The sequence below is a fragment of the Macadamia integrifolia genome, chromosome 6, assembly GCF_013358625.1.
Source record: "Macadamia integrifolia cultivar HAES 741 chromosome 6, SCU_Mint_v3, whole genome shotgun sequence".
Classification (NCBI taxonomy): domain Eukaryota; kingdom Viridiplantae; phylum Streptophyta; class Magnoliopsida; order Proteales; family Proteaceae; genus Macadamia; species Macadamia integrifolia.
This window is the reverse complement of record NC_056562.1, coordinates 36221670-36245596: the sequence shown is the minus strand read 5'-3', so window position 1 is coordinate 36245596 and position 23927 is coordinate 36221670. Positions and strand designations below refer to the sequence as shown.

The following is a 23927-nucleotide window of genomic DNA, read 5'->3' as shown; positions in this document are numbered from 1 at the left end:
AATAATAAGGAAAATTATCTTGTACCACCCCTATTTTTTAAATTTATTTGAGATACCACCCTAAAAAATAAAAAATGGCAAACGTACCCCTAAAGTCTAACACCGTTAGTTTAGAAATGAAAATTACTCTTTTGACCCTAAAACCAAATATGAATAAAAAAGCCACTTCTCATCCTCTTCACCTCTTTTACTCTGTTTTCACCTCTTTAATTTATTCTGTTTGAATCTTAGAACGAAACTGAAATTTCTTGTTTTTAGGAAGAGAAGCAGAGAACTGATTAGACCAAGAAAACATCAAATCATAATTGAATCAGAGATTGCATTATTCACCAATCACCCAACTAAAATCTCCATCTTGCATATTGGAAATTGTTCATCCCTAATGTTGGGTAGATTTGATGAATCAGATTGACATAGAAATCGCTCCTTCAACACCAATTGAATCAGATTTATAGGTCAGTAAAGACTCAAAACTTGAGATCAGTAACCCAAATTGCAGAGGCCATTTGGACTTGTGAAGACGCCATTTTTTTTTCTTGAAAATTTTCTTTTTAGCTCTTTCAAATCAAGCAGTCAGTTTCTTGCAATTCTTCTTTAATTCAAACTTGCCTCGAATCATCAAATCTGATTGGGATGAGCCCATTCCAAGCGAAAAAAACTAGGACGGATGAGACGGAGAAACACTTTCAACACCTATCTATGCTCTTTAGTCTCTCAAACGAAAATAAGGAAAATCATATAAAAACTAGAGAAACTATACAAGAATGGGGGAGGGGCTGTGGCCCTTGCCTACCTGCATTACTGTTACAAAAACTGAGCTTTTTTCGGCCAGCAATTGAATGATGAAAGAAACGATTCAATGAAACCAACGGATCAACGGATCGACGAACAAGGGAGGGAGGACAAAATGAGAAGAGTAAATTTAGGAAACCGCTTATTGCTGCTGAAAATCCATATGAGCTGATCCTGCACAAGCATAGACGACAGAGGCCCGGAGCTTTGTCCGGGGTTAGTCCTCCGATGCTCAAGTTAGGGATCAGCCGCACAGTTTTTGTTACAGGAGTAATGGTGTGGGTATTGATGCTTACCTCCTTCCTTATTCTCGGGCCCTCTTATATAGCTTTTAGGGTTTAGGGTTTCCCTTTTCCTTGGAGGAGTCCTCCTCGGGTCCACCTCCTTTCCTTTTAGAGTTCTACTCGGATACATCCTATCCCCTTCATGGGGATATTCTCTTCACACGGTTAACGTGGTAGAGTCCTTGCAGCCTCTGTCAGGTGGGTGACACATGTCCAGGTGCGCGACGCATGTCCTTACCCTACTGGGCAGTCAATTTGGCCGTATCAAGAGCCCCATTACTCCCGCCAGGAGACTCTTCCTATGGGAGTAACCAAATTTTTCGTCATCTTTTCTCTTTTCTTTCTCCTTTTCTTCCCCCCCCTTTTTTTTTTGCGTCCCTTCGGCCTTATTCCTTCGGCTTCGGCTTTAGTTCTGCTTGCGACCGAGACCTTCGGTTAGCCGAAGTGAAGACCTTCGGTCAGTTCGGCTAGGCCGTGCCTGAGCCCCCAACCGAGGTAAGGACTTTCGGTCAGTTTGGCTCGGGCTTGTTCGAGCCCCCCGACCGAGGTGAGGAACTTCGGTCAGGTCCGTTCGGCTTTGGCCGAACTCCCAAATGAGGTGAGGACCTTCGGTTAGGTCTGTTCGGCCTTGGCCGAACCCCCAATCGAGGTGAGGACCTTCGGTCAGGTCCGTTCGGCTTTTTCCTGAACTCCCAATTGAGGTAGGGACCTTCGGTCAGGTTCGTTCAGCTTTGGCCTGAACTCCCAACCGAGGTAAGGACCTTCGGTTAGTTCGGTTCGGCCTTGGCCTGAACTCCCAACCGAGGTGTGGACCTTCGATCAGTTCGGCTCGGCCTTGCCTGAACCCCCCACTGAGGTAAGGACCTTCGGTCAGGTCCGTTCGGCCTTTGCCTGAACTCCCAATAGAGGTGAGGACCTTCGGTCAGGTCCGTTTGGCTTTTTCCTGAACTCCCAATCGAGGTGAGGACCTTCGGTCAGGTCCGTTCAGCCTTGGCCGAACTCCCAACCAAGGTGAGGTCCTGCAGTCAGGTCCGTTCGACTTTTTCCTGAACTCCCAACCGAGGTGAGGACCTTTGGTCAGGTCTGTTCTGCTTTTGCCTGAACTCCCAACCGAGGTAAGGACCTTCGGTCAGGTCCGTTCGGCTTTTGCCTGAACTCCCAACCGAGGTAAGGACCTTTGGTCAGGTCTGTTCGGCTTTTTCCTGAACTCCCAACCGAGATAAGGACCTTCGATCAGGTCCGTTCGGCTTTAGCCGAACTCCCAACCGAGGTGAGGTCCTTCGGTCAGGTCCATTCAGCTTTTGCCTGAACTCTCAACCGAGGTGAGGACCTTCGGTCAGGTCCGTTTGACTTTTGCCTGAACTCCCATCAGAGGTAAGGACCTTCGGTCTGGTCCGTTCGGGCGCAAACCTCGAGGGTTCATACTCGATGATGTGGCAGCGCCATTAATGCTCAGGTAGTCGTACCATTTTTCTTCCATCTATATAGTGTGGGGGTCCATTTGTGGGGCACTTTTATTTTTCCCTCGGAGAGCCTTCCTTCGGTCTCAGTGTTTCCTTCGGAGAGCTTACCCTCGGTCTTGGCTTTCCTTTAGTTTAGCAATACTCTGAAAGTAAGTTCCATGTCTTGTTCGTCGGGCTATAGTTCGTCGTCCTCCGAGAGGACAAAGTCTAACCATAGGCGTCGGAGTCCAGGGGAGGTCCGAGGGATGTCCTTGGACTCCACCGATTTGCCCTCTGCCCGTGAGTCATCGTCTGTGGCCTTGCCGTCTGGGTCCGAGGGTGGCTCAAACGGTGCAGGATTTAGGGAGAGGATGCTCGATTCCCAAGCCCAGACCCAAGAACCCTTAGAGGTGGAGGCTCTCCACATCGTATCCACCATGGGTGAGCCAGAACTGGAGGAGCTGAGGGCCTCCTTCGGTATCTCGGACGCTTTCGAGCTCCGGCTACCCAGACCATCCGACCGAGCTAGCTATCGGAACTCCAAAGAGCTATGCTTGTACAAGGAGGCGTTTAAAGCCGGCCTTCGGCTTCCCCTCCATCCCTTCTTCGCTCGAGTGTTTCGGCACTACAGGATTTTTCTGACCCAACTGACGTCGAACGGATGGCGACAGGTGCTCAGCTTCGTTGTCGTTTTCTCAAGGCACCAAAGGCCTCTCTCCCTCCCTCTCTTCATCAATTGCTTCTTCCTTCAGGCCTGTAAGGGGCTTTCGGGATGGTACTACTTCTGCCCCCGGAAGGACCTTCGGCTGCTGAGTGGTTACCCGACGTCGATCCATGGGTGAAAGGAGAAGTTCTTCTTCATGAGGTCGTCCAAGGGGGTGCCCTTCGGCACCGTCTGGGATATCCCTGACCTGAGGGAGGTGAACTCCGTCCCTGCCTTTTTCAGGGTAGACACAGAGTCGTTGGCGATGGTGAGGCGACAAGAAACCTGCCCTCCAGTCGAGGCTGACTGCCTTAAGTCCAACGCCATACTGTTCAGATTCTGGCTTAGCCCGGGTGAGTTAGGCCAGCCCAAGTTTATTTCCCTCGGGCGTCGGTGTTTTGTAATAACTCCCTTTGTTTCTTCATGCAGTGCAAATCTCCAGGGTCGAGGCTAGGGCTGCTGCAGCGGCGAGGCAAGTCCAAATAAGGGAGGCCAGGGCGCGGGATGCCCAGCAGCAACAGAGGCCGAAGAGGAAAGAGAAGAAGGGGCCCTCCTCTGAGACACTGAAGAAAAGGTCTAGGGGCGAGGGACCAAGCGTCAAGGCAGTCCAGGCCCTTGCCGCTCCGGGCCATGACATGCCTGCCTAAGACTCCTCCCCCGTCGTGGACTTCAGAAGCCCGAGGGTGGGGAACGTGAGGGCCGAAGTTGGATTTATCCCTCAGTGGCCGGTCAAGGGCGTGTTGCTCGTGAGCTGGTGATGAAGGGTAGTCTTCCCCGAGATGCCATCGAAGCTCAACGACAAGGGACGGCGGCTATGATAACCAACGCCTGCATCTACATGGTCGGGGTAAGCTTCGGTCCTCTTAACCTTTATTTATTTCTCACCACAACATTCTGACCATCGGTGTCTCATGTAGGCCCAAAACCAAATGGGTCAGTTGGCGATTCGGGCTGAAGCTATGGGCCGAGATCTCGAGATTACCGAATGAGAGAAGGCAGTCCTGGAGAATGAACGTTCGGTCCTCCTCGAGAAGGTGGAGCACCTAGAAACGAACCTCCTCCTCATGCGCTAGGAATGCGATCGGAAGCTTGCGGAGCTGAAGTCACAGATGAAGGCAAGGGTTCAGGAGGCCGAGGCCCGAGGGGCCGAGAAGTATAGATCCTCCGAGGACTTTCGGGAAGAGATTAAACGTGCCATCGCCCCTGGGTTCATAATGGGCGCTACCGAGGTCCGAGACAGGGTCCTCGAGCGTTGCCCAGGGGACTCTTTCAAGGACAGCGAGCTCATCTTCGAAGAGGAGGGTATTGAGGCGGCCCTATCAGCCACTAAGGTTGCCGATGCCAACGGTGGAGGCTGCAGTGAGGAAGGTGAGGTTCAGCCACAACGCGAGGTCCCTCAGACTCCTGGTCACGATGGCTCCGATCGGGAGACCCACCATGTCGAGGATGAGGCCGTGAATCCAATGGACGCCCTCTGAAGCCACCCTGGGTCTTGGCTCAGCCTTTGAGCTTTGTTTTTGATATGAGCCTTCGGGCTTCTTCATATAATCTCGGGCTTCGGGTCTTTTAATGTACTCTCGGCCTTCGGGTATTTTTTTTTTTTAATGAATGTATTTCCCTTCGTATGCTTCAACTTCTACTTTTTCGTGTTCTTTCGGGTAAGGTGATCTTTAGCTCGTAGGTAGGTGCAAGAAGGCCGAAACCCACTGTTGGCAGCCTAAGGATCTGCACGTCTACTTTAGCACAGCTCGGTCCCACTCCCTCGGCTTATCCGAGAGGTTTCCCGACTCCAAGGGCTATGGACTTTTAAGGGATCTTGAACAACTGTGGTTTTCACCAAGTGTTGTGTTCCCCCTCAGCTCCGGCCGAAGGGTCTTTTAAACTCTGGTATTGATTTGAAGATCCAGCCAAGGGCAAATCCTTCGACCGTCGTCACTCCTTACCAAATTGAGGACCTTCGATCAGATCGGCTCGGCCTTTTTGAGCCCCCGACTGAGGTGAGGACCTTCGATCAGCTCCGCTTGGCCTTTTCCTGAGCCCCCAACCGAGGTGAGGACCTTCGGTCAGCTCGGCTCGGCCTTTGCCTGAGCCCCCGACCGAGGTGTGGACCTTTGGTCAGATTGGCTCGGCCTTTGCCTGAGCCCCCGACCGAGGTGAGGACCTTTGACTGTATCCGTTCGGCAGAGTTAAGGTCACCAGACAGGAGAATTCCTCTCAATTGCTGTAAACCAGCTTTCGTATTTTTCATGAATAAGATCCTCCGGAGTTTAGGATGAGGAATTACAACTTAAAAGTGCATAGGAGCAAAAATTGCAAAAATTACAAAAACTAGTGTGCTTGCTACTTCACTACTGATAGAATTTTCATAAGTTCTCAGAGTTCCAAGATCAGGGTACCCTTTCTCCCCCCGTAGTCTCCAGGTGATAGGACCCTGGTTGTATTACCCTTGAGACTCTGTAGGGACCTTTCCAATTTGGAGCTAGCTTCCCTTGATGTCTCGGGTTTGATACTTTAGCCCTTCTGAGGACGTGGTCACCCATTTTGAACTAGTTCTTTCGAACTTTGGTGTTGTAGTGCCTCGCAACTCTCTGTTGGCAAGCGGCCATCCTTTTTTGTGAGGCGTCCCTGACTTCGGCCAAGAGGTCTAAATTCGCTCGGAGCCCTCCATCGTTTTCCTCTTCATTGTAGTACTGAATCTGATGGGTTACGGCCCCTATCTCTATTGGAAGTACAGCTTCAGTGCCATAAGTTAAAATGAAGGGTGTTTCTCTGGTGGCTGATCTCTCGGTTGTGCGGTAGGCCCAGAGGATGTGGTGCAACTCGTCTGCCCATAGTCCTTTGGCGTCATCCAGTCTCTTCTTTATTCTTTGAAGCAGTGTACGGTTGGTTACCTCTGTCAGCCCATTGGTTGGTGGATAACTGGCAGAGGTTTTCTTGTGGTCAATGCCGAGGGCATCACAGAACAAGCCGAAGGTCGGGTTGGCGAACTGAGTTCCATTGTCCGTTACGACAACCCGAGGGATTCCAAATCGATAGACTACTGCCCTCTGGAAGAAGTCCCTTACGTTCTTTTTGGTTATCATCGCCAGTGCTTCAGCTTCTGCCCATTTCGTGAAGTAGTCTACTGCCACCACGATAAATTTCCTTTGTCTCGTGGCCAGGGGGAATGGGCCCAGGATGTCGACTCCCCACATGACGAATGGTATTGGGCTCGATAGAGATGAGAGCTTGGTAGAGTGTAGCCTGGGAACGGGGGCAAACATCTGGCACTTGACGCACTTCTTGACTAATGATTCTGCGTCCTTCCTCATTGTCGGCCAGTACAGACCCTGCCTTAGCACTTTATGTGCCAAGGCCTGGGCTCCCAGGTGCTGGCCGCATATCCCTTCATGCACCTCTCAGAGTGTGTACTCGCCATTGGCGGGGTCCAGACACTTGAGGTATGGCACGGTGAACCCTATTTTGTACAGTGTCTCGTCCTTCAGAAGGAAGCGTGCTGGCCTCATTCGTACTTTCCTTGCCTTGTCCCTATTCTTTGAGAGCTTTCCTTCCTTGAGGTATTCGGTTATGGCATCCATCCAGCTATGGCCGTGTTCGCCTATAAGTAATACCTCTCGGGGGTCTTTCGGTACTTAGTTGTGGTAGCACTTCAAAATACATCGATCGTCCGAGGTCAATGAAGTCGGAGGTGGCCAATTGCGATAGTGTGTCAGCACTAGCATTCTCTTCCCGTGGCACTTGCCTTATCTCAAAATCCTTGAAGGCTATTATTCTTTCTCGCACTATCTTCAAATACCCAGCCATCCTTTGTTCCTTGGCTTCGTAGTCTCCATTCACTTGTCGTACCACAAGTTGTGAGTCACTATGCACCACCAGCTCCTGTACCATCAAAGCCCGAGCCAGATTAATTTCGGCCATTAACGCTTCATATTCTGCTTCATTGTTGGAGGCATCGAAGTCGAAACATAGGGCGTATTCTATCTTGAAACCCTCGGGGCTGACCAATATGATTCTTGCGTCGCTTCTTGCGCTGTTGGAAGCACCATCCACGTACAATGTCCAAGCCTTTTCTCCTTGGTCCTCGGCAAACTCCTGGGGATCATCAGGGAGCGTCATCTCGGCGATGAAGTCTGCGAGGGCCTGTGCTTTAATTACGGTTCTCAATTTGTACTGGATGTCGAATTCTCCCAACTCTATGGTCCAGTTTACCAGGCGATCGGACATATCCATCCGCTGCAGTATCTTCTTCAGGGGCTAGTCTATGAGTACGCATACCGTATATGATTGAAAATAGGGTCTCAGCTTTCTTGCCGCTATTACCAAGGCATATGCCACTTTCTTCGTCTTTCTGTATCTTATTTCGGCATCTAGCAGGGTTCGACTGACGTAGTATATTGGCTGTTGTTGCCTTCCTTCTTCCTTCGTCAGTACTGCGCTTACCACCACTGCTGATACAGCAAGGTACATCTGCAAGGTATCCCCGGTGTTTGGCTTCGTCAGCAGTGGGGGTGTGGCCAGGTACTCCTTTAGTTGTTCAAAGGACTTTTCGTACTCCTCCGTCCATTCGAACTTTTTGATCCCCTTCAATGCTTTGAAGAAGGGGAGGCACCTGTTAGCCAACCGAGACATGAATCGCCCTAGGGCGGCGACCCGACCTGTTAGCTCCTGGACTTGCTTCACATTCTGAGGTGACCTCATATCCCGAATGGCTTGTATTTTCACCGGGTTGGCTTCAATTCCCCTCTCCGAGATAATGAAGCCGAGGAACCTTCCCGAGGCTACTCCGAATGCACACTTTACCGGATTTAGCTTCATGCCGTACCACCTCAGCACTTGGAATGCCCCTTCTAAGTCTTGAATGTGTCGTTCCGCCTTTAGGATTTTTACGAGCATATCGTCCATGTACACTTCCATGGTTTTGCCGATCATCCCCTTGAAGATTTTATTCACCAACCTTTGATAGGTGGCCCCTGCATTTTTTAGCCCGAAGGGTATGACTTCATAGCAGTATAGTCCTCCCTCGGTCATGAAGGATGTTTTCGGGACATCAGCCTCTGACATCTTGATCTGATTGTACCTCGAGTATGCATCCATGAAGCTCAGCGCCTCGTATCATGCCGTGGCATCAATGAGGAGGTCTATCTTCGATAGGGGGTATGCGTCCTTCGGGCAGGCCTTGTTTAGGTCGATGAAGTCAATGCAGCTCCTCCACTTTCCATTTGCTTTCGGGACCATCACCACATTGGATATCCACTCCGGGTATTGGATCTCACGGATGAACTGGGCCTTCAGCATCTTCGCTACTTCTTCGTCTATTTTCTTCTGCCTTTCAGGGGCGAAAGTCCTCTTCTTCTGTTGCACCGGCTTCTTCGTCGGGTTAACATTCAGATGATGTTCTATTACCTCTCGATCTATTCCAGGCATGTCTAAAGCCGACCAGGCAAAGACGTCAGAGTTGTTTCAGAGGAATGAGATGATTTTTTCTCGTTGTTGCCTTGGCATTGTAGCCGCGATCTGGAATTACCGAGCGCTATCCCCCTCTTCGGCCTCGACCTGTACCAGATGCTCAGCCGACTCCCCCCGTTGATAACTGGCGTCATCGCGCAGATCTTCTATTGGGAATGCCTTGCCCGCCTTTTCTCTTCCCCACAAGGTAGTGACGTAGCACCTCTGAGATGCCTCCTGATCGCCTCGACATTCCCCGACCCCGTTCTTGGTTGGGAATTTCATCTTGAGATGGGGGGTGGAGGCGACGGCCTTTAGTAGGTTCAAACCAACCCTCCCTAGTATGGCGTTGTATGCCGAGGTAATGCCTACTACCAGGAAGTTGATCATGACTGTTACTTGGCGATCTCTAGTGCCGACTCTTACTGGAAACTCAATCGATCCTTCCACTTTTACTAGGATGTCAGAGAATCCCTGCAACGGGTGTTCGACTTTCTCCAACTTTCCTTCGTCCAGGCCCATCTTCCGAAAAGCTTCCAGGAACAGGATATCAGCTGAACTGCCGTTATCCACTAGGATCCTCTTCACTCTGCAATCCGCTACGGTCATGGTGACTACCAAGGCATCATCGTGCGGGGTGTGCACCCCTTCCAGATCGTCGTCTGAGAAGGAAATAACCGTCCCCGTCCTCGCCTTCTTGTTCGACCATTCAGCCACATGCACGCTTCTCGCATAGGCTTTTGCTTTCCTGGCCGAGACTGAACTTTCTCCAATGGCTAGGTCTCCACAAATGGTCGCTATAACTCTAGTTGGGCTCTTATTCTCATCTTGGAGGTGATGGTCAACTTCCTCGGGTGTCTGGTACCTTCGTCGTTCCTGATTGCCTCTGCGGGCAGGCCCCCTTCTTTCATAGTGGCCTTTACCATCTCTCCGACGGTTATCCCTACAGTCATTACCGTCTTAGGCGTCATCTTTTTCGCGGTCCACGAATCGGCCTAGATATCCTCTTCGGATCATTCCTTCTATCTCTCCCTTGAGGTGCCAACAATCTTTGGTGTCATGGCCATGGTCTCTGTGGAAGTGGCAATACCTGTCCATATTGCATCTCTCGGGGTGCTGTCCCATCTTCCCTGGCCACTTCATGGCTTTGGCATCTGGGGAGTCCTTTATTTGCATCAGTACCTCCGTTCATTTCCGATTCAGGGGTGCGTATTTCTTAAACTTCCTTGGTGGATTAGGTGCCCGACCGCGCTCAGACTTCTACCTTTTGCCTTCTTCGGAGGGTTTGTCGTCGCCCCTTGAGATCCTTTTACTTCCCGTCTTCCTTTCGGCTTCTTCATCGGCTTGAAGGGTTTCTTCCATCTGGATGTACTTATTGCATCGAGCTCTCAGCTCGGCCAGGTTCCTAGGTGTATGCTTCACCAAAGACCTTTTCAACTCCTTATCCTTGACGCCTCCCAGCAAGGCTGTGAACTCTTCTTTCAGGTCTAGACCTCTGATCATGATCTTCTCTTGTTGGAAGTGCTTCATGTAGTTCCGCAGTGATTCTCCTTCATGTTGCTTGACGTTGGTCAAGTTCAATGTAGTCTTTTGAAGGGGTTGGCTACTGGAGAATCCCTTCACGAAGAAGTAACTTAGATCGCTGAAGCTGTGGATCGACTTTGTCGGCAAATGGTTGTACCATAGCTTTGCCGCTCCTCTGAACGTCAATGGCAGGGCACGACACATAATGTTTTCCGAGACTCGATGGAACTGCATGGCTACCTTGAAGTCTTCCAGATGATCGACAGGGTCCCCAGACCCATTGTAAGTGTCATACTTGGGCAGGCGAAAGCCAATCGGGAGAGGGTCCCTCATGACCTCATCAGCTAGTGTCGTGTCATTAGTGAGGTCTGGCTTGCGAGCTCCCGTCTAATTTTCTGCCACCTTCTTGATCTCATCTTTCAGGTCCAAGATCATCTGCTTTAACCCCGAGTCCTTGTGCCTCTGTTCGTCTCCTTGGCGTGGTTCCCCATGTGGGTCTCTGGCGGCACACCGCGTCCTTCCCCTGGGTGCAGGACTTTCCCTCATTGCTCGGTTCTGAAAGTTATGACCGGACCTTATCGATCCTGTACTACTCCGGTCCTCGTCTAGAGCTCTCTCGGGCTGGATGTGGGGGCCTTGCGGTGCTCCGTCGGTCTTCTGAGAGACAGCTTTGGAGACCTCCTTCATTGCCTTGGCCATTCGGTCATATTTGTCCTGGAGGGCTTCGANGTCCTGATTTTCTGTTTGGTAGAAAGTCCTGACCTATTCTGGACAATTTGTTTGATTTGTATCACAATCAAATATCACATTGGAGTCAATGGAGACCAACCGAATTCCTTGATTTCAAGTTTTAAAATCTTAGGCTTCATTTCATTATAAGGGATGAAAAGGGAAGGGAAGCAAAAAATTTCAACCTAGAAACAAACTTTTGTGATCATTGTCTAATATGACTGTGTCATTAACTCCAAATTATTATTAATTTAGTTATTTAAAAATTTATTTTATTTGACATTTAAGTCCTTTGAATTTTAGAAAGAAAATAAAAATTCTATCCAAAACATATGAGAAAGAGATGGGCATGTAATCTATTTACATGACATTTTATACATCATAGGCAGAGAAAAAAGCCCCCATCAATAATGAGGAAGGAGGTGAGAGAAATTATGAGGGAGCATATATTTCACGGGTACTTGCCCCCTTTTCTTAAGATGTAATATAATTATTAAAATAAATAAAATAAAACTATATTAGATAAGGAATATTTTTTCGTTGTTATTGTTAAAAAGAGTTTTCTTATTGACACCCTCTAAGTTGTCAAGTATACTTGCCCCCTTTTCTTAATAGATAATTACTAAAAAAAATAAAAATAAGTACAACAATATTAGACTAAGATATGCTAGCACTTCTATTTCTATCTCTATCTCTCTACTCCTGAAATAAAATGATGTCGCTACCCTTTTATGTACAATGTTGTTTTTCCGCATTCCATTGATGGACTCCTCTTTGCCACTTGCACATAGATCTCTTACCTTAAAAAAAAAAAAAAGGAAAAAAAAAACCTTTTAGATTCTTAACTTAAAGGACCTTCAATAATAAAACAAAAGAGAATTACTGAGAGAGGATTTTCTACAACATGAGTTCTAATTTGTGTATATGGAAAACTTGAATTACAAATTGTAAATAAAGGGTTTTAAAGGAAAAAAGAGGATATGAGGCCCTCACTTGTTAAGAAAGCACATGCAAAATAATCTACATGCATAAATCTTTTTCCCTTAAAATAGTGTAAAGTTTTAAATATAACCATGAAGATACCATCGTTTGATATTGAGATTATGAAATTCATTATGGTTTTGTATTCTAATTTTCTTTCCAAAATAAGTAACATCTTATATTTCATGATAATGAAAAAACCTGCAAACTATTAATGGAAACATTGAAGTTCTTCTCCCTATTTTACCATACCTAGAACTGTTTAGGAACCGGTCCTATCTCCTCCTGTTACTAATTGGGATGGGACCGGACCAAGATAGAGACTGAAAACCTAGACAAAGACTATATAGACCCTTCCCAATGATAACTATTTTACAAAATAGTTAGGTTAATACTCGGATTGGATCGAGGAACGAATGGCCCCAAATTAATCAAAAATCAATGAGGGGCGGTCTGGTGGGTTGGTTAGTTAATTAATGCTTTCACATTACAAAGCCTCAAAAGACGGATAAATCTAAGAAGACGGATAAATCTAAGGTGGGACGCAGAGTGACGTGACAGCTGTCCAATACCTACAGCACTTTTTTGCCGGTACACTACAGTACAGTGCAGGGGATCCTTGTGTTTAATAGCTGGCCTATTATCATCAATCCACGTGTCCAAAGTTGGTAATTTTCTATTTGGCAAAACAATGACTTGGTAACCAAGACACCTTCAGTGCTACGATCCTAGCTACATGACAGGCCTAGTTAACCGGTTAGCACGGGTTTCCTCGTATCACATTCCCACTGTGGGCCCAACTCGGGACCACCACTTTTGATCTAATGGGAGGATCCTTTACAGTTTCCGTACACTCCCAAGAATACCAACCGTTTGATAAAAATCCTTGTCAGAAGCCTGCGAGTTTAAGTGGGTCCCTTTCTTTCGAGAAGCTTTATCCATTGATTCCCTGTCATAATTAATGGATTCGTTGTCTGAACGTGTGTCACAGTACTTATCATCTTTACCATTGGATTAGAATCATGAACCGTTAGTTAACTTAACCAGTAAACATGATTAACCGTCGATTTCTGATAAACTAACCTATATAAAGCAATGCTCTGCTGGTCTCTGTAGGGTTATTAAAAAAGTGATTAGTAGAGAAGAATCAGAAGCGCGCGAGGACTTTTTAAAGCCGCGGAAATGAGGAATGTGGAAAGTAGCGGTTCCCGAAAGATGGAGAGAGAACAAGAACAGGTGATCTTCTTCGTCTCTCTCTTCTTGGTCTCTGCTTTTTCTTCTTCAAATTTGAGAATTTGTGCGAGGTGTCTTGTCTGTGCTTTCGATTTCTCTCGTTTCTTCTCTTCTTTCCCTCTTCTCTCCTCTCTTCTCTCTCCAGATCACCGTAAGCATTCACTAGTGTTATACTGTTGTGCTTTTCTTTTGCTTTCTCCAGTTTCCTGCATAGCTTGCTGACTAAGATTTTACTAATTCTCTGTCTAGGGCATCGTTATACACTCTAAATCCACAGTAGATATGCGCAGAGGCGTACTTCCAACTCGGACAACTGTCCGGCGGGGGAATAATAACCGGAAAGGCGTTGTTCCGGCTAATTACAGTTCTGTACTGTCTCCATACCAGGAGAGAAGAGTCAACTTTCATGGCAATTCTCCGAAAGATAATCGAAAATTGGATAATTTTGTTGTTGTGCTTCAGTCAGAGAAAAGTGGTTTCTGCAAGACCAGCATAGAGGCTTTAATTGCTTGTTGCAGTTCGATACCTGAGAACTACTTTGTTTTCTCTCCTGAGTGTGTTGTGATAGCGAAGCTGTTTTTCAAGCAATGGAGTGATGTAGTAGAAGCTCTGGTTTACTTCTGGGAGCAGCGACTCGATGGCATTCATCTTCTAGAACCGTCCGTGCAACCTAACGAGTTCTTGCCTTCTGATACGGAGGACTTAAAGGAACGGCTCAAAGACCTCTTTGTCTCCCGAGTCAAGAGTCTTTTGGACGGAGAGGAAGTCAAGCGATGGCAGAAGAAGATTGAGCAAGCCACTGATGAGATCGCTTACGTCTCGGCTTCACTCCGAAAGCCTCAGAGTATCGTTGGTTTTGATGAGCTTACGTTGAAGAAGAAGGGACTTGTTGCTACAAGGGAGGTTATCAAGAAGAGAGTCAGGGAATTTAAGTCTGCTATGAACTGTATACTCGATTATTTCAATGGGTTGACGTCCCCAGACTGTTTTGATGATTCAATTGAGGTGTTAAGGTTTATTGGTGATTTTGATTGGAGTCAGATTCATCACGTTATGCTGCGGGAGATTCGTCGCCTTGATGAGGGTTTGCCAATTTATGCTTCGCGGAAGGAAGTTCTCAAGGAAATAAATTGCCAGCAGGTACGTCTGTTCTCAATGATTTTCCCATTGAGGTTCTTATGGGGTGTGGAAAAACATTTTAGCTGAATCGACGAACTCAACGGCTATTATTCGTGTGATATTGAATGTCCTGTCTTAAGCAGTGTTTACTGATTAAAGCTTGTTGTGCCTACCGAATTATTCCTGCTATGTGCTTTTTGTTGACGTCACCCTCTTATGGTTTTAGTAATCGATTTGCTTGGGGGTGGGAGACTAGTTATAAATGTGATCCTATACTCTTTGATTAATGACAGGAGTTCTTTTAATGTTTATCCTTATTTCACCTCCAGAAATTCCAATGATCAATTTGGAAGACAATAATTTTACACCAGTCATTGTTGGTGTATGATGTCTTGTATTCCGTCACAGTTTAATCCAGGGAGTACTGGTGCAGCACCTAGACAGGCAGGATGGCGGTCCCGCTAGCCGGTTAGCTGGCCGTGGGGGTTGCTAGGGGGGCAGGAGACCCCCCTGCATAGCAGGGGGTGTAGTGCCCCCCACTTGAATTTTTTATTTGAGGGCAATTGTGTACTTTCCGGATTATGGTTTTTTTCGCTATATATTTGTAGCGAGGGTTTCTTTCTCTGTAATGTAAGCAATACTGAGAGGTGTGAGGATGAGCGCTGTAACCCTATTCTCCATTGATAATGAAGCAGGATCTCATCTCACCGGGGACGTAGGCAACCTTGCCGAACCTCGTAAAATCCATGTTTGTTTTTCCATTATCTTCTGCATTGTTTTAGGGTTGCGTTTCTACGAATTGGTATCAGGGCTCTAGGTTTCCGTTTTTTAGGGTTTACTATCATGATGGCAGGGAAGGGATCGAATGTCAAGTATGACATCGAGAGGTTTAATGGGAAGAACAATTTCACCCTCTGGCGTCAAAGGATGAAGGATCTTCTGATACAGCAGGGTTTGGCGAAAACGTTGTTGGGGAAGTTGAAGAAACTTACAAAAATTACTGACGAAGATTGGGAAGAGATGGAAGAAAAGACGGTAAGTGCTATTCGATTAAATCTTTCTGATGATGCCCTACAATATGTTGTGGGTATCGAATCTGCACCGCAATTATGGGCAAAACTTGAAAGCATCTACATGACGAAGTCCTTAACGAACAAGTTGTTCGTGAAGAAACAATTGTATTCTCTACAGATGGAGGAATGTACGGATCTATTAGAGCATCTTAACATGTTCAATCAGATCGTAAGTAAACTTGCAAACCTGGAGGTTAAGATCGAGGATGAAGACAAGGCGTTACTATTGCTGTCGTCGCTCCCAGAATCATATGATCACCTAGTAACGACTCTATTGTATGGGAAGGAGACCCTTGAGATAGATGAAGTCGCAGCTGCCCTCATGTCCAATGATACAAGGAAGAAGGCTAGTAATACGAAATCTCAAGGAGAAGGTTTTTTTGGAGGTGACAAGGAGCAGGAAAGAGGGAGATCAAATCAGAAGGGATCTGGCAAGAGTATATCGAAATCAAAAGGGGCAAAGACAAAGGTCTCTTGTTACTATTGCAATAAGGAAGGTCATCTAAAGAGAGAGTGCTTGAAGAGGAAGGCGGACTTAAAGAAGAAAGGTGTAGATAAGGCATCTGAGGAAGCTAGCGTGGTTGACAGTTCAGATGGAGATGTACTCTCTATATCATCAGGTAAGAATCAACCATCTGATTCTTGGATTTTAGATTCTGGATGTTCATATCACATGTGTCCACATAAGGATTGGTTTGATACATATCAACTATATAATGGTGGGTCTGTCCTAATGGGGAATGATGCCGTATGCAAGACCATTAGGATATGCACTATCAAAATTAAGATGTTTGATGGGATAGTAAGAACCTTAGCAGATGTGAGGCATGTACCAGAATTAAGGAAAAACTTAATATCTTTGGGGGCACTTGACTCAAATGGCTGCAAGTACATAGCAGAAGGTGGAGTTCTCAAAGTTATTAAGGGTGTAATGGTTATCATGAAGGGACAGCTAGCAGGAAACCTATACAGACTCATAGGGAGCACAGTTATAGGTGGAGCATCTGTGACTACAGATGCAGTATTTGATACAGATGATACCTATCTGTAGCATATGTGGTTAGGGCATATGGGAGAAAGAGGATTGATAGAGCTTCATAAAAGGAAAATGTTGAAGGGAGTAAAAACTTGTAAACTAAACTTCTGCAAGTATTGTGTGTTTGAAAAACAGTGTAAGGTTAGTTTCAAAACTGCAAAACATAAGAGTAAAGGGGTGCTTGATTATGTACACAGCGATGTATGGGGTCCTTTAACAACAAAATCTAAAGGTGGGGCAGAATACTTCGTGACCTTTGTTGATGATTACTCAAGGAAAGTCTAGATTTACTTCATGAAGCATAAAAGTGAGGTATTCACTAAATTTAAGGAATGGAAGGCCGAGGTAGAAAGGAAGACAGGAAAGAAAATTAAATACTTGAGAACAGATAATGGAGGAGAGTACACATACAAGCCATTTCTAGAATTGTGCAAAACTGAAGGAATTACACGTCACTTCACAGTTCCAAAGACACCACAACAAAATGGTGTAGCTGAAAGGATGAACAGAACACTTCTAGAAAGAGCTCGGAGTATGAGGCTAAATGTAGGGTTGAGCAAGAGATTTTGGGCAGAAGCAGTGAACATGGCATGTTTCCTCATCAATAGGTCTCCATCAAAGGTGATTGATTGTAAAATTCCTGAAGAGGTATGGACAGGAAAACCAGTAGATTATTCTATTCTAAAAATATTTGGTTGTCCAGCCTATGCGCATGTTGAGAATGAGCAGCGTTCCAAGTTAGACTCAAAGTCGAAGCAATGTATCTTTCTTGGTTTTAAGAAAGGTGTAAAGGGATTCAAGTTGTGGGATCCAAGTTCACAGAAAGTTGTGGTTAGCAGAGACGTGTTTGGTGAGTCTCATATAGTGAAGTCAAATTACAATTCACAAGCAGTTGATGAAAATAAAGAAGGTTCTACTGTGCAGGTGGAGTTAGGTGAGTTAGAAACAACAAGAGAGAATGAGTCATCAAGTGACTTACTAGGACAATAGGAAGCAGTAGAAGTTTTCTATGTTGTGGCCATAGTTAGCAAATTCGGATTCGGGAATTATTCGGACGGAGAATTATTCGGAATAATTCGGACGATTAATTTAAGGATTCGGTCAAAAAAGCGGTCAAAAATCTTATTGGGGGTTTTTTTTTTTAATTTTTAATTTTTGGTTTTTTTTTTTAAAATAATGTTTAAATGGACCAAATAATTCGGTTTAATTCGGATTCGGTCCGAATTATTCGCGATTTATATTCATTTTTGAAAAAGTCGCGAATTTTAAAGAATTTTATTTTTAATTCGGATTCGGTCCGAATTTTTGATAAAATTCTTTAAAATTCGGTTCGGCCGAATAATTCGCGAATTATTCGGCCGAATTGATAACTCTGGTCTGAACTGTCAATTGATTCTCCGTCTTTTTTTCTGTTACATAGAGACTTTAATTTAAAGCTGTCAAGTTTTTCTTGGCGGAATTCTATTCAGAAACCAACTCCTACTTCCTCTCATGTGCTTTGGACGGTTCTAATTGGATTTTGGATTCACTTGTGTATTACAACTCTTTTATTCGGTGGACTACTAAATTGTGAGAAGAAGTGATTCCGTGGTCTTTATGAGTTGGCCTTGTCATTGTTTCAAGCCACCTGTTGGGCCGGTGAGGCAGTCTGGCATTGGTGGTTTTGAGGGAGGTAATTTATAAGAAAGAGATACTATGACAAGAGAAGGGGTTTTCTTTCGGTGGGGTTGTTCGATTTGACTGTTCTCTCTCGGTGTTTTTCTCTTTGCATTTTTCTCCAGTTTATTCTTTCGTATTCTCTGCTTTTTGACTAGTGGAAGCCTTCATGCGGATCATCATTGTCATGGCTCTGGCTGTTGACAAGTGAACCATATGGATTCCAATGTGTGTTGGTCCTTCTTTGTGATATAATTGTGCCACCCGGATTATGTATGCCATTTGCTGTCTGATGCCCCCCCCTCCAAAAAAAGAAAAAAACATTCAAAGTAGTTTCACCCCGTTTATTCTAGTTTTACAAAATACAATTTTGTTCTTTGCAGGTGGCCGCTTATAACCCTGCTGTCACTCCTTCTAGTTCTTTGGACCTCAAGGGACGGCATGGGGAGACCGGTTATAGCCTTAAAACATCTGCAGAATTACTAAAAGTTTTGAACCGGATTTGGAGCCTTGAGGAACAGCATGCGTCCAATATAGCATTGGTGAAAGCACTTAAATTTGAGCTGAGTCATTCTCGAACTCGGATCAAAGAGCTGCTGCAAGAACAGAAAGCAGACCGACAAGAAATAGATGATTTGATGAAGCAAGTTGCCGAGGACAAAGTGGTCATGAAGAGCAAGGAGCAAGGCCGCATCAAGGCTGCAGTTCAGTCTGTCAGGGATGAACTAGAAGATGAGAGGAAGTTAAGAAAGCGCTCCGAGAGCCTGCATAGGAAGTTAGCACGAGAGCTGTCGGAGATGAAGTCTGCCTTCTCAAAGACCCTGAAAGAACTTGAAAGAGAAAGAAAAGCAAGGGCTATGTTGGAAGACCTATGTGATGAGTTTGCTCGGGGAATAGGAGATTATGATCAGGAGGCGCGGATGATGAAACAAAAATCTAAGGATCATGATGCCAGGGATGACCATGATCTGATGATCCTTCATATTTCTGAGTTATGGCTTGATGAGCGGACGCAGATGAAGCTTGCAGAAGCTCGTTCTGATCTCACTGAAAAGAACATGATAGTGGAGAAGTTAAGCTCTGAAATAGAGACCTTTCTTCAAGCAAAGCGATCTGGTAGTTCTAGGAGCAATGATGGCTTACCTAAAGATCTCAAGGACAGCTACTTGCGTCGCCATTCTCTTGAATCTGTCCACTTGAATGAAGCTGTTAGTGCACTTAAAGATGCAGAAGACGAGGAAGATACTCTTGGCAGTGATTCACACTGTTTTGAACTGAACAAGAATGTCAAGGACAAGCAAACCAATGATTGGTCTAGATCTAATTTTGAAGAATATGGAGAAGATAATCTGGAAGAAATGAAGTCTAATTCTACAAAGAAGAAGCCAGGCTCTCGCGAAAGGATCAAGGGCCATAACCCATCCAACTTGCAAGTGCAGTTTGAACAACATGTTGCCAGAGCAATGCCATCTAATGGAAAGACTCAGGTTGTGGATAAGGAGCAGGGGACGGTGGGAGAAGATGCTAACCCAGTTGAAATAAGCATTTCTCAGAAGTCTGAAAACTATGAAGGTACACAAGAGGGTAGCCATGAAAGAAAGAGTAAACGGGGTGGGAACCACAGATCAAACTCGAACCATGTGATTGAGGACTTAATTAAAAGTGAGTCTTTGGTGGAAGGTGGTAAGGTTCATCCTGAAACTTGCAGGGAAGAATCATGTGGTCGCACGACATGGAGGGGTCATGCCAGCCCAGTACGGCAATGGGTGTCGAGATTCACTTCCCCAGATCTCGACATAGCTGAGTCTTCGTCAAAATGTCCACGGGGTTCAAAGGAGAATACTTTGAAAGCAAAGCTACTAGAAGCGAGGTTAGAGGGGCAGCGTTCTCGCTTAAGATCTTCCAAAGGTTCTTCCTAGGTTGATGGAAACAATGGTTTCATGGTTTCAGCTGACAGACAATCCTGATCAAGAATTTGTGGGTATTGGTGCGCATCATCCGAGGTACTTCTCGCTGAATTTGAATGTTGCGATGTGTTTTCATTGTATCACTGTACTTTTTCCCCACTTTTGTAGTTTTGAGATTTACCTCTGTATATGAAAATTTGTTTGTTATTACATGTTCAAGCACGGATCATAAGAGATTTTAAGTTGACGAGATTTTAATAACTACTTGCTTTGTGAACTTTTTGCGACTCTTACCCCCTATTTTATAGCATTTCTGCATACACCCTCAACTTTGTGAGGCTTGACATCAGTGTTCTTAGAAAGGGGCCCCTCCCCCTTTTTTTGGTGTTGGAGAGGGGGGTGGGGGAGATTAAGATTCGCCAGGGGGAGCCAAGGCAAAAGGAACCAGCCAATCAGGGTGGGGCACTGTTCTTGTATGACAGTATGAGCACAGCTGGTTCAGGAGCTGCCGAATTGTTGTTTAAGTGCAGTAGACGTGTGCGGGGAAACTGTGCTGATTAACTGCCAACAGAGTGCACTGATGTGATTTAAGTATAAGGATGAGGATTTAAGTATGATACTAGTTGATATTGAGGTAATCACATGGCTTTTGGTTAAGTAGAAATGAACTTTGCTTCCTTGCCAAAAGAAGGAGATCCAATTACCGTAGTTCAAATGATCAAGAGATGGAGGGATGAACTTTCTGCAGAAAGTTATCGGGGCATTACAAAAGGGATCTCCATGAACAGTCCCAAATCTCAATAACAATTGTTCCCACAAACATTTCTCTCCCACAAGTATACCATGTGGTTTTTGATGGAGCTTTTCTTTCTCATTTTAGGTTTATCCTCTGTGGCAGCAGTGATCCTCAAGAATCTCTCTTTCCTATTTGCAGCAGGCAGCTGAGTTATATCACAATCCTGTACAATGACTGAAGGACTAGTTATCTGCTATGGGATTCAGCTAGCTTATATCAAAGATCATTAAAGAGATCCACTTAAGCAGCGACTGCACTTCGATCATGAATGCTGTTTTGGCTCTCGTGAAGGGTGGGAGACTGGATTGTTGGACAATTTTAATTAAATATATCAGACCCCTTCTCCCCCTTTCTGACTATGTAAATATAGAATTTAGTACTTTAGTCCCAAGAGATGATGTAGGGTTTGTTCATGTTAGAGCTCAGAGAGCTCTTCTTTCTGTGAACCCTTCTTGTTTCAAATGGAGATCTGCCCAGGTGGCTCATCACCTGATGTGAAGGTGATTTTTCATCATAGATGAAGAAAGAATATCTTCATTCATGATGATTTGATGCTATGATTGGATTCTAGGAAAAGTGAATATCATCATTGACTCGAGTCCTCTATTACAGAAGATTCGAAAAACCTTTGTCCATTCCGATCAGAGGGTCCGATCCCATGGATGAAGAAATTCTCTCGTCACCATGGGTTAAAAGGAGCTGGGTCCTACTTATATTTTGAAGATTATTTTTATGAGCTCAGTTTGTTGCTTCTTTCAGTCCAAAGTCTGTAAGCTTCAGGTTTTAACTAGATTACAACCCAATCAAGGGCTAATTGCTCGGCCCAATTACTAATTATCGAGATCGGTTTGGGCCAGGGTTGAGCTTTTTTTGAGCCGGCCCATGTACTTATACAAGTAGATAAAAGGATGTTCAACTTGGAGCCTGGGATCGGCATTTTAAAGAGCGGAATTGGGATCCTGATTGGTACTGGCCCATGTACGTATACAAGTAGAGAGCAGAAAATGAAGGTTCAACGTGGGGTATGGGTTCAGGGTTTTAAAGAGCTTGTGATCATATTAGAGTTGATTTGAGAGTAGTTCTGTTACATAATAAGTTATAAGAAAATCGTTTAAGGTGGCATGATCATGTTCAACGGAGGACTTTAGATGGTTTGGTACGGAAAAGTGATTTGATTCAAATTGAAGGAACTTAAAGAATCAAGGTTAGCCCTAAAATATCCCTAAGAGAGGTAGGGGGGAAAGAAATGTATAGATTAGATCTTGCATCAAGTATGATCTCGAATAGAGTTAATTGGAGGGCAATGATCTATGTAGTTGACCCCATTTAGTTGGAATGAGGTTGAGCAGTTGACTTCTTGTTCTTATTATGATTCTAATTGATCCTTAGTCTTTTGACCCATGTCGAAAAAGGAGGTTCAATGTGGTGGCTTAGGATCAGGGTTTTAAAGAGCAGAGTTGAAATTCTAACATTGATCTGGATCGGTCAGAATTGGTCAAGAATTTATTAGAATCAACTAGAACCATAACCATGGTTTCAAGTATCGGTTTGGGATCGGCCGTATTGGATCGGTATTGGCCGAGACCGATCCCTGATCCGATCCCGATCCAGATAGTTTTAGGGGTAAAATAATAAAAGAATTGTACTTTTTATAAAAATTAAGGGTAAAATAGACCGATACCCATCGATCTGACAGAGACCGATACCGATACCGTCCCCTAAATCTTTGACCCTAACCCTAAAAATACAATATGGATCGATCACTCTAGATCAGCCAGAATTGGGATCAGCCTTGGAGGATTTAGCCAATCCGACCCTAAGTTTTAAAACCTGCCTAAGATGGAAAACTGATGAATTTTATAACCATATTGAGAATTGGTGTCTTAAGTAGGAAAAACGCTGAGACCAACAAAATTTGATCATTTGCTTTATAACATTCTTTCTTCTTCTCTTCCATTAACTTCTTCATAATAAAGTACGGAAGAGAATATATTAGAAACCATATATAACTCACCCTTGTTCTCTAATTTCAGGACAGGAAGACCAAAGCTGAATTCCTTGTGTCTTGTTTGTGTCTCTTTGTATTGTAATGCATATAAAATTATAGATTTTTTTGTTAAATGAACGATGCATTAGTAGCATTCGAATTTAGCCTATTACACTAAGAACATCTATTTGGAATCCTTCAAAGTATAGACCCAAGGAATAAGGAAAGCTTTGCCCTACATTTTGTTTTTGTTTTTGTTTTTGTTGTATTCTCTTTTTTATCTTTACGGTAATGGTATCATTCTCAGTACTGCTATTGGTGTGGCGGCTAAGATTCTCCCACATTGGTGTACATCTCTAAAGTTACTTACATTAAAGAAAAGGTACATAGCTTTTTTATTGTTTTCTCTCTCCAACCCTGACTGCATGGGCTCTAAAATCTACTTTAGATGATACCATTCTTCTACTATTGCCATTGGTGTGGCAAATAAGATTCTCCCACATTGCCATACACTGCAAAAGTTTTGTACACTTAAAAAAGGTGCAAAGAATTTTCGTTGTTTACTCTCTCCTACCCTAATTTATACGGGCCGGTAGATGGTACCATTCTTTGTGTTGCCATTGTCGTTTCTCACATTGGCTTACCCTTCAAAAGTTCATACCCAAAAAAAAGAAGGTATCACTTCTCATTCACTCCCTCCTAAAAAAATTAAAAAACTCATCCGATGCCTTGTGCCCATGTATGCCCTCTCATTTGCCTCCATGAATACCAAAATAAAAAGGTTAATGGGGTGAGAGAGGCTCGAACTCTCGACCTCAGGATTACTCTAAAGCTATGAGACCTACGCGCTAGCCAACTGCGCCACCACCCCTTGTGATGGTTATCCAATTAATATTAAATATTTTTATTTCTTTTTCTTAAAAGTTTCCAACTTCATTATTATTGTTGTGGAAGTTTCAAGTTTTCATCAGTAATGGCTATTGGATCAGAGGAAGAGCATGTGGAATTTTCACAATGATCATCATCCTATACAAGTCTCATGGATTCTCTTTTTTTTTTTTTTTTTTTTTTCTTTTTTCTAACTTTTGGTAAAATATGGGTTCTTAGTGAACAATTGTAACACTGCCCACAAAATTGAAGCTGAAGTTCATTAGCTAGAGTTGAATAAAAATAATAAATACAATAACTATGGTAAATAATTCCCAAGCCAGCCAAACATA

At 44.6% G+C, this 23927-nt stretch overlaps 2 protein-coding genes and 1 non-coding gene across 4 annotated transcripts in view; 2 read left to right on the top strand and 1 right to left on the bottom strand.

Moving 5' to 3' along the window:
- Nucleotides 1-20201, top strand: part of LOC122082011 (uncharacterized protein At5g41620-like) — a 33207-nt gene extending 13006 nt beyond the window's left edge. Inside the window, exon 3 of the mRNA XM_042649490.1 lies at nucleotides 18401-20201. Coding sequence (XP_042505424.1) covers nucleotides 18401-19936 — 1536 coding nt within the window. The 3' untranslated portion in view covers nucleotides 19937-20201. The remainder of the gene's footprint in view (nucleotides 1-18400) is intronic.
- LOC122082012 (ATP-dependent RNA helicase DEAH11, chloroplastic-like) lies at nucleotides 12996-14474 on the top strand. 2 transcript variants are annotated; one of them, XM_042649491.1, is made up of 2 exons: nucleotides 12996-13136; nucleotides 13383-14474. In XM_042649491.1, exons 1-2 carry the CDS (start codon nucleotides 13083-13085, stop codon nucleotides 14337-14339), a joined length of 1011 nt encoding a protein of 336 aa, XP_042505425.1. In that variant the 5' UTR covers nucleotides 12996-13082; the 3' UTR covers nucleotides 14340-14474. The 2 variants fall into 2 exon arrangements, with proteins under 2 accessions (XP_042505425.1, XP_042505426.1); XM_042649492.1 differs by having other exon boundaries at nucleotides 13033-13284.
- Nucleotides 20202-23493: 3292 nt separating the features above from the next.
- On the bottom strand, nucleotides 23494-23578 carry TRNAM-CAU. The gene is given in 2 exon segments: nucleotides 23494-23529; nucleotides 23541-23578. It is a non-coding gene; the product is annotated as a tRNA-Met (tRNA).
- Between the last annotated feature and the right edge of the window lie 349 nt (nucleotides 23579-23927).